Source organism: Amyelois transitella, chromosome 16 (genome assembly GCF_032362555.1).
Source record: "Amyelois transitella isolate CPQ chromosome 16, ilAmyTran1.1, whole genome shotgun sequence".
NCBI classification, from domain to species: domain Eukaryota; kingdom Metazoa; phylum Arthropoda; class Insecta; order Lepidoptera; family Pyralidae; genus Amyelois; species Amyelois transitella.
This window is the reverse complement of record NC_083519.1, coordinates 10,207,333-10,221,359: the sequence shown is the minus strand read 5'-3', so window position 1 is coordinate 10,221,359 and position 14,027 is coordinate 10,207,333. Positions and strand designations below refer to the sequence as shown.

General features: G+C 40.6%; 1 protein-coding gene across 4 annotated transcripts in view; it reads right to left on the bottom strand.

Moving 5' to 3' along the window:
* Window positions 1-14,027, bottom strand: part of LOC106129104 (ATP-dependent Clp protease ATP-binding subunit clpX-like, mitochondrial) — a 43,699-nt gene that overhangs the window by 3,135 nt on the left and 26,537 nt on the right. For 2 of the 4 annotated variants that reach the window (XM_013327572.2, XM_060948467.1), the window contains exons 6-12: window positions 10,811-10,955; window positions 9,983-10,074; window positions 9,358-9,511; window positions 8,788-8,983; window positions 8,083-8,175; window positions 7,147-7,275; window positions 1,301-1,466 (exon numbers count right to left, since the gene is read on the bottom strand). In XM_013327572.2, coding sequence (XP_013183026.1) covers window positions 1,301-1,466; window positions 7,147-7,275; window positions 8,083-8,175; window positions 8,788-8,983; window positions 9,358-9,511; window positions 9,983-10,074; window positions 10,811-10,955 — 975 coding nt within the window. The remainder of the gene's footprint in view (window positions 1-1,300; window positions 1,467-7,146; window positions 7,276-8,082; window positions 8,176-8,787; window positions 8,984-9,357; window positions 9,512-9,982; window positions 10,075-10,810; window positions 10,956-14,027) is intronic. The other 2 variants (XM_013327569.2, XM_013327571.2) reach the window with 1 other exon arrangement.

Here is a 14,027-nt window from a genome sequence, read left to right as displayed (position 1 = left end):
CTATGTACGTACAGTTGTGCACGCGCACCTCGGGCCAGTCGTGGTCGCGCGGGCGGTCGCGCGGCGCGTGCCGGCGGTATGTATGTATGTATGTATGTATGTATGTATGTATGTATGTATGTATGTATGTATGTATGTATGTGTATCAGTATCGCTATGTACGTACAGTTGTGCACGCGCACCTCGGGCCAGTCGTGGTCGCGCGGGCGGTCGCGCGGCGCGTGCCGGCGGTATGTATGTATGTATGTATGTATGTATGTATGTATGTATGTATGTATGTATGTATGTATGTATGTATGTGTGTGTATCAGTATCGCTATGTACGTACAGTTGTGCACGCGCACCTCGGGCCAGTCGTGGTCGCGCGGGCGGTCGCGCGGCGCGTGCCGGCGGTATGTATGTATGTATGTATGTATGTATGTATGTATGTATGTATGTATGTATGTATGTATGTATGTGTGTGTATCAGTATCGCTATGTACGTACAGTTGTGCACGCGCACCTCGGGCCAGTCGTGGTCGCGCGGGCGGTCGCGCGGCGCGTGCCGGCGGTATGTATGTATGTATGTATGTATGTATGTATGTATGTATGTATGTATGTATGTATGTATGTATGTATGTGTGTGTATCAGTATCGCTATGTACGTACAGTTGTGCACGCGCACCTCGGGCCAGTCGTGGTCGCGCGGGCGGTCGCGCGGCGCGTGCCGGCGGTATGTATGTATGTATGTATGTATGTATGTATGTATGTATGTATGTATGTATGTATGTATGTATGTATGTATGTGTGTGTATCAGTATCGCTATGTACGTACAGTTGTGCACGCGCACCTCGGGCCAGTCGTGGTCGCGCGGGCGGTCGCGCGGCGCGTGCCGGCGGTATGTATGTATGTATGTATGTATGTATGTATGTATGTATGTATGTATGTATGTATGTATGTATGTATGTGTGTGTATCAGTATCGCTATGTACGTACAGTTGTGCACGCGCACCTCGGGCCAGTCGTGGTCGCGCGGGCGGTCGCGCGGCGCGTGCCGGCGGTATGTATGTATGTATGTATGTATGTATGTATGTATGTATGTATGTATGTATGTATGTATGTATGTATGTGTGTGTATCAGTATCGCTATGTACGTACAGTTGTGCACGCGCACCTCGGGCCAGTCGTGGTCGCGCGGGCGGTCGCGCGGCGCGTGCCGGCGGTATGTATGTATGTATGTATGTATGTATGTATGTATGTATGTATGTATGTATGTATGTATGTATGTATGTGTGTGTATCAGTATCGCTATGTACGTACAGTTGTGCACGCGCACCTCGGGCCAGTCGTGGTCGCGCGGGCGGTCGCGCGGCGCGTGCCGGCGCAGCGCGGGCGGCTCGGCGCGCGACACGCAGCCGTCGTGGATGTGGACCGCGCGGATGTCCGACCCGGGGATCTCGAACATCACCTCCAGCAGCAGGTTCTCCTGTAGGGTAGTATGTAAACTTCATACAGTTGACGGACAAATGACGCAGTTCAATATGTTACTGTATCTTTTTAGTATGTGTTATCGGCAGTAGATTTGATTTTTAAATAATTTGTGTGACGTCGAAAAATGTGTTGTAATCAACAAAAAATAACAATAATTGAGTGATGTTGACATTTCCTATAATAAACATATGTGACAGGGCGTCGAAAGATAACATTCAAAATCGTTCATTTGGTATATTCAATACTAACTGTCAAGCGTTGACAGTTGACGTAATACCGAACACTAGGGAGGTGGCCATCTTGATCAAGGCATAATCGATTGGACAGTTGAAAAGGCAACACGTTGCGCACGCGCCCCTCGTGTTCGATGGAACGTCATTTAACTTGTGATTAATAATTGTAGAATTAATAAAGAAGCATAACGTTAATCACGACGGTAGTTCGTAATTTCTTTTATTAACCATATCTCCTCGCCCGACTACCCGAGTAAAGAAAAATATGGAACAAACACGCGAAAACTCTGACGTTCCTTTATCAGAAGTGGGATCGAGAGAGCTTAACACTGAGGAGACTACCACCGCTGGTCCATCTTCAAACACAAGCATCGAGGCGTCAAGCTCACCATTATGGAAGCGCTCTTATCACGCCTACTAACAGCAACTCAAAACTTATCGCCACGTCATACCACGCCTCAACTCATCACGTTCGACCCAGATGAAGCTGATTCGGATATTGAAGATTGGTGTTACGTAACTGAAATAATCGTGAACAGTCGAAAGCTGGAAGGACCCGAACTGCTGGTCGCTCTCACAAATGCTCTAAAAGGGCGAACCGCAAAATGTCTAAGTTAAGTAATGCAGAGCATATGTCAAAGAAATTTTACTTGCCAAGTTCGGACGCCCTATGCTGATACAGGACTATTTTAACAAGGAACAAACGAACAAAGAAACCGCTAGTGAAGCTGGCTTAAGGCTCTGGAATCTCATTGAACGCGTCCCGCGGCTTGAAAGGGCTGAAGATATGACTAAGGGGTTCGCTATTTCAGTATTGTCACAAAAGGACCCATTGATACGTAGATAGCTTAACTCGCACGTTGTGACTACAAGGACTCAACTATTCAGGATACTTAATGGCATTTCCCTCAAACGACGCCACGACGAATCTGAGGCTTGCGAAACTGAAACTGAGCGTGCGCGTGTCACAGATTACAACTTTAACGTGAGTTGCTGTTTCTGTGGTAGTAGAGGTTACAAAATAGAAGACTGCCGTAAGCGCCGCGATACCATGAAACTGAAAAAGAGTACGTAATCATGACGTAAGCGCCGCGATACCATGAAACTGAAGAAGAGTACGTAATCATGATCGGTGAGGAAGACGTCGACGTCAACGAGGATGTTTTCGAGCAAGGTATTCATGTCGAAATTGATATTGACCATCTTACTTTTACCCTTCGTTAAGATATTAATTTATGTGAAAACATGACCGGATTTGACCTTAGTGCCTTAGACCTTAGTATTGACACCGACCAAGTTGATGAAGAAAAACTAGCCTTGTTTAATGTGTTAAGAAAGTATAGCGAATTCTTTATCGAAGGTGTTCCTACTAGACGTGTAGGTAGTCTCAGAATTGAGTTGATTGACCCTCATAAGACTGTGCAACGTCGTCCAAATCAATTATCCCAAACCGAGAAAGAAATTGAAAAATCCAGTCTCTTCTTAAGGCAAGAGTTTTGCGTGAAAACTCTTCGTCATTCGCGAGCCCTATCCTTTTAGTTAAGAAAAAGGACGGAACAGATAGGATGTGCGTCAATTATTAAGAGCTTAACGCAAATACACGACCCGAACACTACCCCTTACCCAGAATAGATGAGCAAGTAGATAGACTGACTGGGGCGCACTTCTTTTCTTTGCTTGACATGGCACCCGGATACCATCAAATTACTGTACAATCCAGCTCGGTGGAACGAATCTCCTTTGTGATACCGGATGGATAATATGAATATCTGGCCATGCCGTTTGGGTTAAGAAATGCAGCTTCCGCTTACCAGCGCTGCATTAATAAGGCACTTAAATCCTTTAATGATACCGTAGCTCTTGCATATATGGACGATGTACTCTGTTTCACGTCAAGCTTAGCCAAAGGGTTACGGCGCATAAACAATGTGCTTGCAGCTCTGTCCGAAGCTGGGTTTTCTTTTAATTTCAGAAAGTGTAAATTCTTAAAAAAGGAGATCGACTATCTTAGTTACGTGATTCGCGCTGGTGAGGCTAAGACCCAACCCACGCCCTCGTTGATGCCCCAATACCAGCTACGGCTACACAAGTGAGGCAATTCTTCGGTTTGGCCTCCTACTTCCGAAGGTTTATCCCTAATTTTGCTACACTTGCTGGACCGTTATACCTACTCACGAAGTTAAAAGGGCCCATTACCTGGTCCGATAAACACCGTACAATTCATAGGAAGATAATTTATATGCTAACCTGTGAACCGGTTTTAACAATCTTTAACCCTGAAATTCCGGTAGAACTCCACACGGACGCGAGCTCTGATGGATACGGAGCTAACCTAATACAAAGAGAAAACAATACACCACAACAATACACGGTTAATAGATCTCTCTCAGTGTGTTCATCGTTGGTGGGCATATCTCCAAGCTTACGATTTTGACATAGTCTATAAAGAAGACCGTAGCATGGGACACGCCGACTACTTGTCGAGAAATCCGCTTCCTTTCTCTACTAAGTCCTTCGACGAACAAGCAGAAACCAAATCAGTACCATCTACTTCGCGTAAACTAATTGACTTTGTTGAATTGCATGATAGCTGGCTCCAAGTTGAGCAAAAGAGAGACCCTGAAAGTCTTGACCTCATTTGTAAGCATTCTAATAACGAACTCCCGGAAACAACGTCACACACATATGATGACCGTGATGGTATACTTTATAGGCAAGTTGAGCGCAACAAAATCAGCTCAAAGGTTGCCAATAATACCGCGGTCTCTTTTTTGGACTTTGATCAACCATGTCCATAGCGAAATCATACATTTGTGTTATAGAAAACACTCGAGAAAATTTACGAGCAATACTGGTTTCCACAAATGTAAAAGAATGTTCGAAAATTCATTAACTCTTGCATAGTATGTACCGCTTCAAAGGGCGTTTCAGGAGCCCAGCAACTACGTATGCATCCTATCCCAAAGGTATCGGTGCCTTGGCACACTATCCACATTGACTTGACAGAGAAGCTTAGTGGCAAAAGAGACCGAAAACAATACGCATCGGTTATAGTAGATGGGTTTACCAAATATATATTATTAGAATATACACATTAATATACATATATGCAGTGAAAGCCTTAAGAAAGGCAATTTCGCTATTCGGGGCACCGAAAAGAGTCATAGCAGACCAGGGTAGATGCTATATCAGCGCAAGTTTTAAAGATATTGTAAAGAACATAAAGAATGTAAATAACATTGAACACCTGATTGCGACAGCGTCTGCTCGAGCAAATGGGCAAGTTGAGCGCTTCATGCGCAGCCTAGAAAGCCTGCTCACCATTATAGAAAATGACTCTAATAAAGTTTGGCGGGCAGAACTCGACACTTTTCAATTAGCTTTAAAAAGAACTAGGTCTAGGTCACTGGGTACACTCTAACCGTATTAATGTACGGCATTCGAGCCGAATCTTTAGGTCTGTCCAAGATATTACCCAATGTAAATCCGCCCTAGATTTTATTCGAAGTGTAGCATCAGATAGGGTCCAAAAGGCAGAAGACCCTTTTCTCAAGGGGACCATGTTTTTATTAAATCTAGCGACCGAAATCAAACTAATTTATCTAGAAAGTTTCGTGGACCTTTTATAATTACCACTGTACTTCCAAACGACAGATACGAACTAAAATCTGTCTCTGGTGGTAGCCGTATCTATAAGTATTCACACGAAAACCTGCGTTTAGTACCGAAAGGGTTTGAAGGCTTAACTAAAGTTGCGACAGATATACTTGATAGACAGGAAACCAAAACGACGGTCGATGGGGAATAAAATGAACCAATATCATCAGTTGATAGCGATAGCGATACTATCTGTATTTCAAGCGACGGCACTATGACTGCCAGTTCCGATACTCTTTCAGTCGCTTCTGAAATGGAAGGTCACGTCAACGACGGTAAGTTGCAGGAACCAGTAACTCTATTCAGAGCTATATTATTGATCGGATATGGCTGGTCTAAAAGGTCCTGAAGGTCGAAGATGCCTGGTCCACGCCCTCTATGCCCATGCGACTGGTCGAAAAAACCCAGTATTCTTGGTCCACGCCTTATATGTCGGTGAGGCTGATCGAAAGGCCTAGTATGCCTGGTTCATGCTTTCGATGATGTTCTCGAAGTTGTGTCGTTGGGCCAGTCGGGAGGGCCTAGAACGCCCGGGCTACACCACTAGTTTAACAGAGAATCTTGTACAGTGAAGGGTGAAAGGATAAATGAAATGCTAAGCTGATCGAAGAGGCTTAGTATGCCCGGTCCACGCCAAAACTATGGTTATTGTAGGTCGAAGGGGCCTTGTACGCCCAGGCCTATCCATAACTGTCTTGGTGTCAGGAATGGTCGAGCAAATAATAATATCTTCATATTTCAGATGACCCTCATCAGGACGATTAAACGCACGATGTCGTGCAATAGTCAGGATTGTCCGTGACAGCGCGTCAAATGACGTTGACGTTCAAAATCGTTCATTCCGTACATTCAATACTAACTGTCAAGCGTTGCATTTGACGTAACACCGAACACGTTACAATAAAGTTTTGAATTTGAATTTGAACACTGGGGAGGTGGCCATCTTGATGAAGGCCATTATCGATTGGACAGTTGAAAAGGCAACACGTTGCGCACGCGCCCCACATGTTCGGTGGAATGTCTTGATCTTTCATAATTTGCACAATCCTTAAGTTATTTAAGTTGTGATTAATAATTATAGAATTAATAAATTTTATCAAGACGGTAGTTCGTAATTTCTTTTTTATTAACCATATCTCTTCGCCCGACTACCCACGTAAAGAAAAATATGGAACAAACACGCGAAACCTCTGACGTGCCTTCATATGTATAGTAATAAAATTATTATTTCTTTATTTTAAATTTTCCGCGTCTCATTATTTGTCAACGTCATGACATGTCATGTCAAGTTAGCAGACAAATTTTGTTAAAGACTTGGCTGCATATGCCAATACCCTTTGCCACCTCAATGAAACGAAAGAATAAAACAAAAATAAAAAATTACGGAGATGATATGTAGCACAAAATCGTTAAGATAATTCAGAATGCTGAGGATGCAATCGCAACTAAAGCCAGGAGGAAGAATAGAGTTCATTACTGGTCTGACTGTCTGTTCACTACTGAGTTCATTAGTGATAGTATTAACTAACACAAATGTTAAAAATAATAATATTTGCATGCGAAAATCAAACATCTCTTAATAAATTTTCATAATTTCCCCAAAGAAGCAAAATTTTTTTTGTAACTAACTATGTACATACATACATAAAATCACGCCTCTTTCTCGGGGGGGTAGGTAGAGACTACCTCTTTCCACTTGCCACGATCTTTGCACACTATTGTTCAAACTTTTTTTTTTGGCAAATCGCGAGTAGAATCACACAAAACTTTGGTTAACATACTAACCATAATAGCTCTCAATCCCCTGGCGCCGGTTTTCCTCTCCATAGCGAGCGCGGCCACCGCACGCAGCGCCTCGTCGCTAAACGACAACTCGCACTTGTCCATCGCGAACAGCAACTTGTATTGTGATACCTGACAAATTGTTTATTCATATAACCACGTCTATATCCCTTGCGGGGTAGACAGAGTTAGCAGTCTTGAACTGACAGGCCACTGTTCAGGTGTTAGGCTTAATGATAGAATTGAGATTTAAATAGTGACAGGTTGCTAGCCCGTCGTCTATAAGAAGAATCGCAAGTTTATAAGCCTATCCCTTATTTGCCTTTTACGACATCCACAGGAAGGAGATGGAGTGGTCCTATTCTTTTTATATTGGTGCCGGGAACCACACGGCTCAAACAAACTATTGAATTGTAAATTTAATGTTGATAACAAGAATTGGAAATGGGCCAGGTTGATAATATTCAAATTTTAAAATCAGTACTATCTTTTCCCATCGAATTGATGACAGCAATTTAATTTAAAATGGGACAGGTTGAGTATCAATAATAATAATCAATCATGTAACATCATTGTAACCTGTTTTCATAAATAAAAATTGATTGATTGATTTGAAGCGCAACAAGTTTCAGGCAGATTGTTTGATTTTGATAAAATTTGACAGGTATAATGAAAAGGTTACTTCTATTTTCGAGGTTTTCGACCATCAAAGTAGACATATAATATTTTAAGACATTATAAAACTATAAGTTAGTAAGTTAATACATTATTAATGAATAAAGGAGCACGTAACAAATATATAAAACACTAGTACAGTACAAAGGCGGACTTATCCCTAGTGGGGCCCTTACAGCATAAAGTTTAATATGAAAAAAAAATGTTATGTATTTAAGTATTTGAAATAATTAAGTACATAAAATAAGAGAAAGAATGACTCACCATAGCATTTTTGGGCTCAGTGAGTATCCTGACGAGCAACTCCTGGTTGAGGCTGTGGAAAGGTACCAGCACTGGGAACCTGCCCACGAATTCCTGTAAAAATATAATAAATAAATAATAGTCAAATCACATTTGATCTAGTCTACGAAATCTTATAAAAAACATTTTTTTACGTCCCATTCATAAATGAATAATAAGATTTAAAATGGGGCAGGTTGTAACTTTTGGCAAAAAAAATTGACAAATTCAGAAAATTATGTTAGGCTTAATTTTTTTTTTAATACAGTTTAACATGTTTCTTAACCATTATTATTGTGTCTCATTTGAATAATTTCGAAATCGACGAGATCTATGACCTGGACTCATCCTCAGCGAGTGCCAAGTCTCAAGGAATGGGTATATATTTATTATAAACTATATGTGCCCGCGACTTCATCCGCGCGAAATGGTTATATCGGGCATCATTGAAGCCCTCAAAGATGAATAATTTACACCGATTTTTTTTTCACATTCTCCATTATTTCTTCGCTCCTAATAGTTGCAGCGTGATGTTATATAGCCTTAAGCCTTCCTCGATAAATGGTCTATTCAACCCAAAAAGAACTTTCAATTCGAACCAATAGTTCCTGAGATTAGCGCGTTCAAACAAACAAACAAACAAACTCTTCAGCTTCACAATATCAGTATAGATAGTCAGCGACTCACGGGTATCATTCCGAAGTCGATGAGGTCCCTGGCCTGCACCTTGCGCAGCCACGCGTCGCGCTCGTCGTTCTCGGCGCGCGCGGAGTCCAGCGGCGACGCGTCCGCCGCGGCCGCCTGCAGCGCCGCGCGCCGCCCCGACCGCGAGTCCCACGCGCCGAAGCCCAGGTACTTCTCGTTGTTGCGACGCTGGACCAGTCTACAAAAGTGGATATACAAAAATTGATTCCTTGCTTGCTTGTTTTACTTTCGAGACGTGTTCTTTTCGTCTTATTAAAGCTGTATATGCTTTCACGCGCGGGAATTTAACGTAGCCGTGTTGTTCCCGGCACCAATACAAACAAGAATAGGACCACTCCATCTCTTTCCCATGGATGTCGTAAAAGGCGACTAAGGGATCGGCTTACAAACTTCTTATTGTGCGATGGGTTAGCAACCTGTCACTATTTGAATCTCAATTCTATCATTCAGACAAATAGCTGAACGTGGCCATTCAGTCAAGACTGTTGGCTCTGTCTACCCCGCAAGGGATATAGACGTGACCATTATGTATGTATGTACAAATCAGATCACCTATCGAGCCCATTGTAAGCGCCGCTGGCCACGAACAGTATGTTGGTGGTGTCCACTTGAACGGCGTCGCCGCGGAGCTTGCGCGAGTTCCTCTCGGGAACTGAAACCACGGCGCCTTCGAGCATCTTCAGCATGCCTTGTTGTACACCTTCGCCTGCAATGTTAACATGCGAAAAAATATCTTTAACCATTGGTTTCTGTGTAAAAATTACAAGAAATACGTTTACCTTTTATTGCACATACGAGTAAGAAGAAATATGACAAATTATAAAAAAGTCATCGGATTTACAAGAATATTTATCATTGGCGGACTTATCTATGTATTTCTATTTCTTTCGGGATATATTCATACAAACTTTGATCAAAATCGGTCCAATGGTATTCTTATAAACGCGTTGCAGATGAACATACTTTCGCATTTATAAGTAAAAAACGTAAATGTTTCGTAGCGTAATAAGTGTGCCGTGTCGTTCCCGGCACTTAAAAATGGGACCACTTCGTATCTTTCTCATGGATGTCGTATAAGGCGATTCTTCGTGTGAAGGCTGAGTGTGACCCTTCAGTCTTTTCAAGGCTGTTGGCTCTTTCCAACCCGCTTTCCAAATAACTATTCTCTCAAACTTACCTCCAACATCTCTCAACTGATGTATACCGGGCACCGCACCAATTTTGTCCACTTCATCAAGAAAAACTATCCCTGTTTGTGCCCGCTCCACACTAGAAATAATACAATTGAAATGTCAAAAGATTTACATATAAACTTAAAATCACATTTCCGACAGCAACATTTAAACATGTGGAAAATATTAATATGAGCTATTCAATAGTCATCAAGGTTTATTTTTGTTAAAAACAAATTTGGTGTACAACTGTAGCGGGAACGATGATTCGGGCTCAACCGCCATCAAAGGGAAGATCTTTCTCCAGGCTGGTGTGATTCCTGGGGTACCGCGCGTGAAATGTTTTTTTGCGCGATTTAGACTCTGTTATTGGCTGATAGCGTCTCGTGATTGGCTGTTGTGACTCGTCACATAGGGATGTCACCACACAACTGTTATCCTTATCTCTTATTTCTATTTGCATCCTGTCCCGTTACTAACATGTCCCAATCCTAACTAGCACCAATTAAAATATAGGTCGCGTTGTTAATAAAAAATAATTACAACTAAAACATGACAGATTAAAAGTTAAGAACAAGCAATTATTGGTTTCATGTATTCATCATCTCATCTAGGCAATGTGCTATTATTTTGAAATAATACAGTTATTAAACGTTACATATTTTATCTCGGACGTTTCGAATCATGTTACAATGATGGTCACAGAGGGAAACAAAATCAATTCATGTGCTATCAACGCTCATTCTCCCTAGCTTTGTCAAGACTTGTCAATGGCTTCCAAAGAACCGTTGTGTATGCAAGAAGAGTTCATATCACCTCTTAATAAGACTCACTTGAAGTTGGCGTCCTGCAGTAACTTGGCGATGACACTCTCAATGTCCTCACCAACGTAGCCCGCCTGGGTCAATGTGGTGCAATCACAGATCGCGAACGGCACGTCCAAGCATTGGGCTATCGTCTGTGCTAATAGGGTTTTACCTGAAACAAGGGTTAAAAAAATTTCCGTTCAAATTGAGGCAGTGACTTGTTGACTTGGCGTTAACGAAAAGTTGTGAATGAATGTTAGATTTATGACCTGGCCTGATTTTGGGACTTATTAATTTTATTATTATATATAGCAAAAGAAGACGACAAATATTAATTTGTTCCAAAGTTCGCCAGATTATTCAATATATTTTGCACCATAAAAATAAACCTACATTTATTACCTTTTAGCCTTACTCAAACAAGTCCTGAGTTCGAATCTAGAACAGGTAATGATAGCATGTAAGTAACATACATATATTCACGTCTATATCCCATGCGGGGTATACAAAGCCAACAGTCTTAAAAAGTCTGATTGGCCACGTTCAGCTGTTTGGCTTAATGGTAGAATTGAGATTCAAATAGTGACAGGTTGGTAGCCCATCGCCTAAAATAATTAGTAGTAGGTAGTTCATAACTTAAAATATATATTTATTATTTATTAATATTTACAACAATATCCCGTGAAAATTATACTTCTCTAGATGTTTCCATACACACATCTCACTCACACATGCTAGTGTAAAGAAATACAATCAGACCAACCAGTTCGTACCGGTTATAAGAGTTCACGTAATACTTAGATATACGAAATAAAAGTAAAAGTGAATCAACGAGTGCGCATGCGCCGATACGTCGCCGCAACGGTGATAGTATTGAGATTTTAACTTTACCTTCCTTATATTACTGTATGTATGATCATAATCTTTTGAGTATTAGATCAACAGAAGACCACACAATTTAAAATTCAGTTTTATTTCCTACTAGCTATTACCCGCAGCTTTGCTCGCGTGAATTTAGCGTCATCCACAGAAAGCGACAAATAAACGCCATCTACCAAAAAGCGACGAAATAAGCACCAACTACATAAAGCAATTAATTAAACGCCACCCACAAAAAGCTAAGAATTTAGCGCCACCTTTAATAGAATACAAGTTTTTTTCCTAACTATAGTTTTCACCGGGATGAAAGATACCCTATGTCCTTCTACAGACTCTTAACTACCTATATGTAATTACGTGATATTTCAAAAAGAATAATTGAGTAGATTATGCCCGTGAAGAGGTAACCAACATACAAATAAACTCGCTTTTGCATTTTAAATATTAGTTAGGATGCAACAATATTGAATGAAAACAATGCAAGATTCCAACCTCATTTTCATTCAAATTCAAAATTTTCGTTCATAAGTACTATGTGGGGCATGTCAACATCACTTCGTTAACGACAGTTGGTTGATTTCGAATAAATTACTAAAAGTTCACCACCGCTTCCGAAGCGTCAGTGCAGAAGAAGTAACAAACTGAACTGCAGCATCTTCTTCAGTAACGTCAACTTAGAATAGAAATGACGGAAAGAAGGACGAGAACACATTGGTAATTTTTTTATAATCTAACATCCACCATCATCAATCAATATAACACCTTTCCCATATAATGACCTAACAGTCATTATGAATATATTTGATGATTTAACATTTCGGCCGCCATAACTATTAACAAAAATAGAAATTGTTATGTAATGGAAATGTTTATTGTTTGTTACCGTCTTCATGGTTACGTGTGTGGTTTAATTTTTTTATGGAAAAATATCAAATTCTTTACTCTTGCGCAACACCCGAATCATAGGTAAATATCACTTCCAAATAGTTAGGTATAATAAATGAGACATGCTGATTTTTGTCCCACCACTCCGGCACTTCCCCATGGACGTCGTAAAAGGCGACTAAGGGATAGACTTGTAAATTTGGGATTCTTCATGTAGGCGACGGGCTAGCAACCTGTCACTATTTGAATCTCAATTTCATCATGAAACCATACAGCTTAACGTGGCCTTTCAGTCTTAGCGAGACCGTTGGCTCTGTCTACCCCTCAAGTCGTGAAGACGTGATTATATCTTGTCCATTTAATTTTAACTTATTTTTTAATATTCTCCATCACAAAAGCCCACTTTTACCGTGCGTATGCGCTTCCGACCTGGAACCTTTCACTTCGTGATAACAATTTCGAATGATTTAACTTTATTGCCTTTTTATTGTTTCGCTCTCTGAATTAGTAATTTCATGACTCTGTCGGGCCCGGATTCGGAAGTATTTGATGGTGGATGGATACCGGTTGAATTTTGAAATATTATATCACGTCTTTGTCCATAAAGGGGTAGAAAGAAACTAGAGTCATGAGACTCGAAGGCAACTTTTTAGTAAGTAATCCTAAAAGAGAAATCTTTATTAGCCAACCAACTTTTTAAACTTTATCGCTTAAGAGGTTATACTATTGCAAAAATCACTAAATCGAATAAAAAATTGAGCTTTTAGATTCACTTTATATAGAAAGTCAAAATTGTTTGTTATATAATATAACTATAAATTTTATCTTGTACATACCTACATATATATAGTCACGTCTTTGCGGGTTACAGTGTTTAAGCCAACAGTCTTAAGAAGACTGAAAGGCCACGTTCTGATGTATGGCTAAATTATGAAATTGAGATTCAAATAATGACAGCCCTTAGTCGCATTTTACGACATCCATGGGAAAAATATAGAGTGGGCCTATTATAAATTTTATCCTATGTATAAAGTTATTCTAAAAATTTAAGCTAGCTTTCAAAATGGCAGTCTAAAAGTTGAACAAGTGAACTTAACAAAAATGTAAATTAACTTCCAAGTTAAAAATACAACCAAGTAGGTATATTTTGGTCACGATGAAAAATTTTCCACGCTTGGCAAAATATTCACATAATCTACTTTATTCTAAGTAGGGTTCCGTGACAAAATAACACTAACGCCCGAAAACCTAGGTGCCTCATGTAGGCGATAATATACTACAAATCAATGCATGTAGGTATATTAATTCTAATAAGAAAATGTCTGTGTATACTTACATATTAATTATCACGGAAGACAGAGCTACAAGTCTTGAAAAGACTGACAGGCCTCGGTTCAGCTATTTGGCTTAGCGATAGAATTGATATTCAAATAGTGACAGGTTGCTAGCCCATCGCCTAAATAAAGAATGCCAAGTTCAT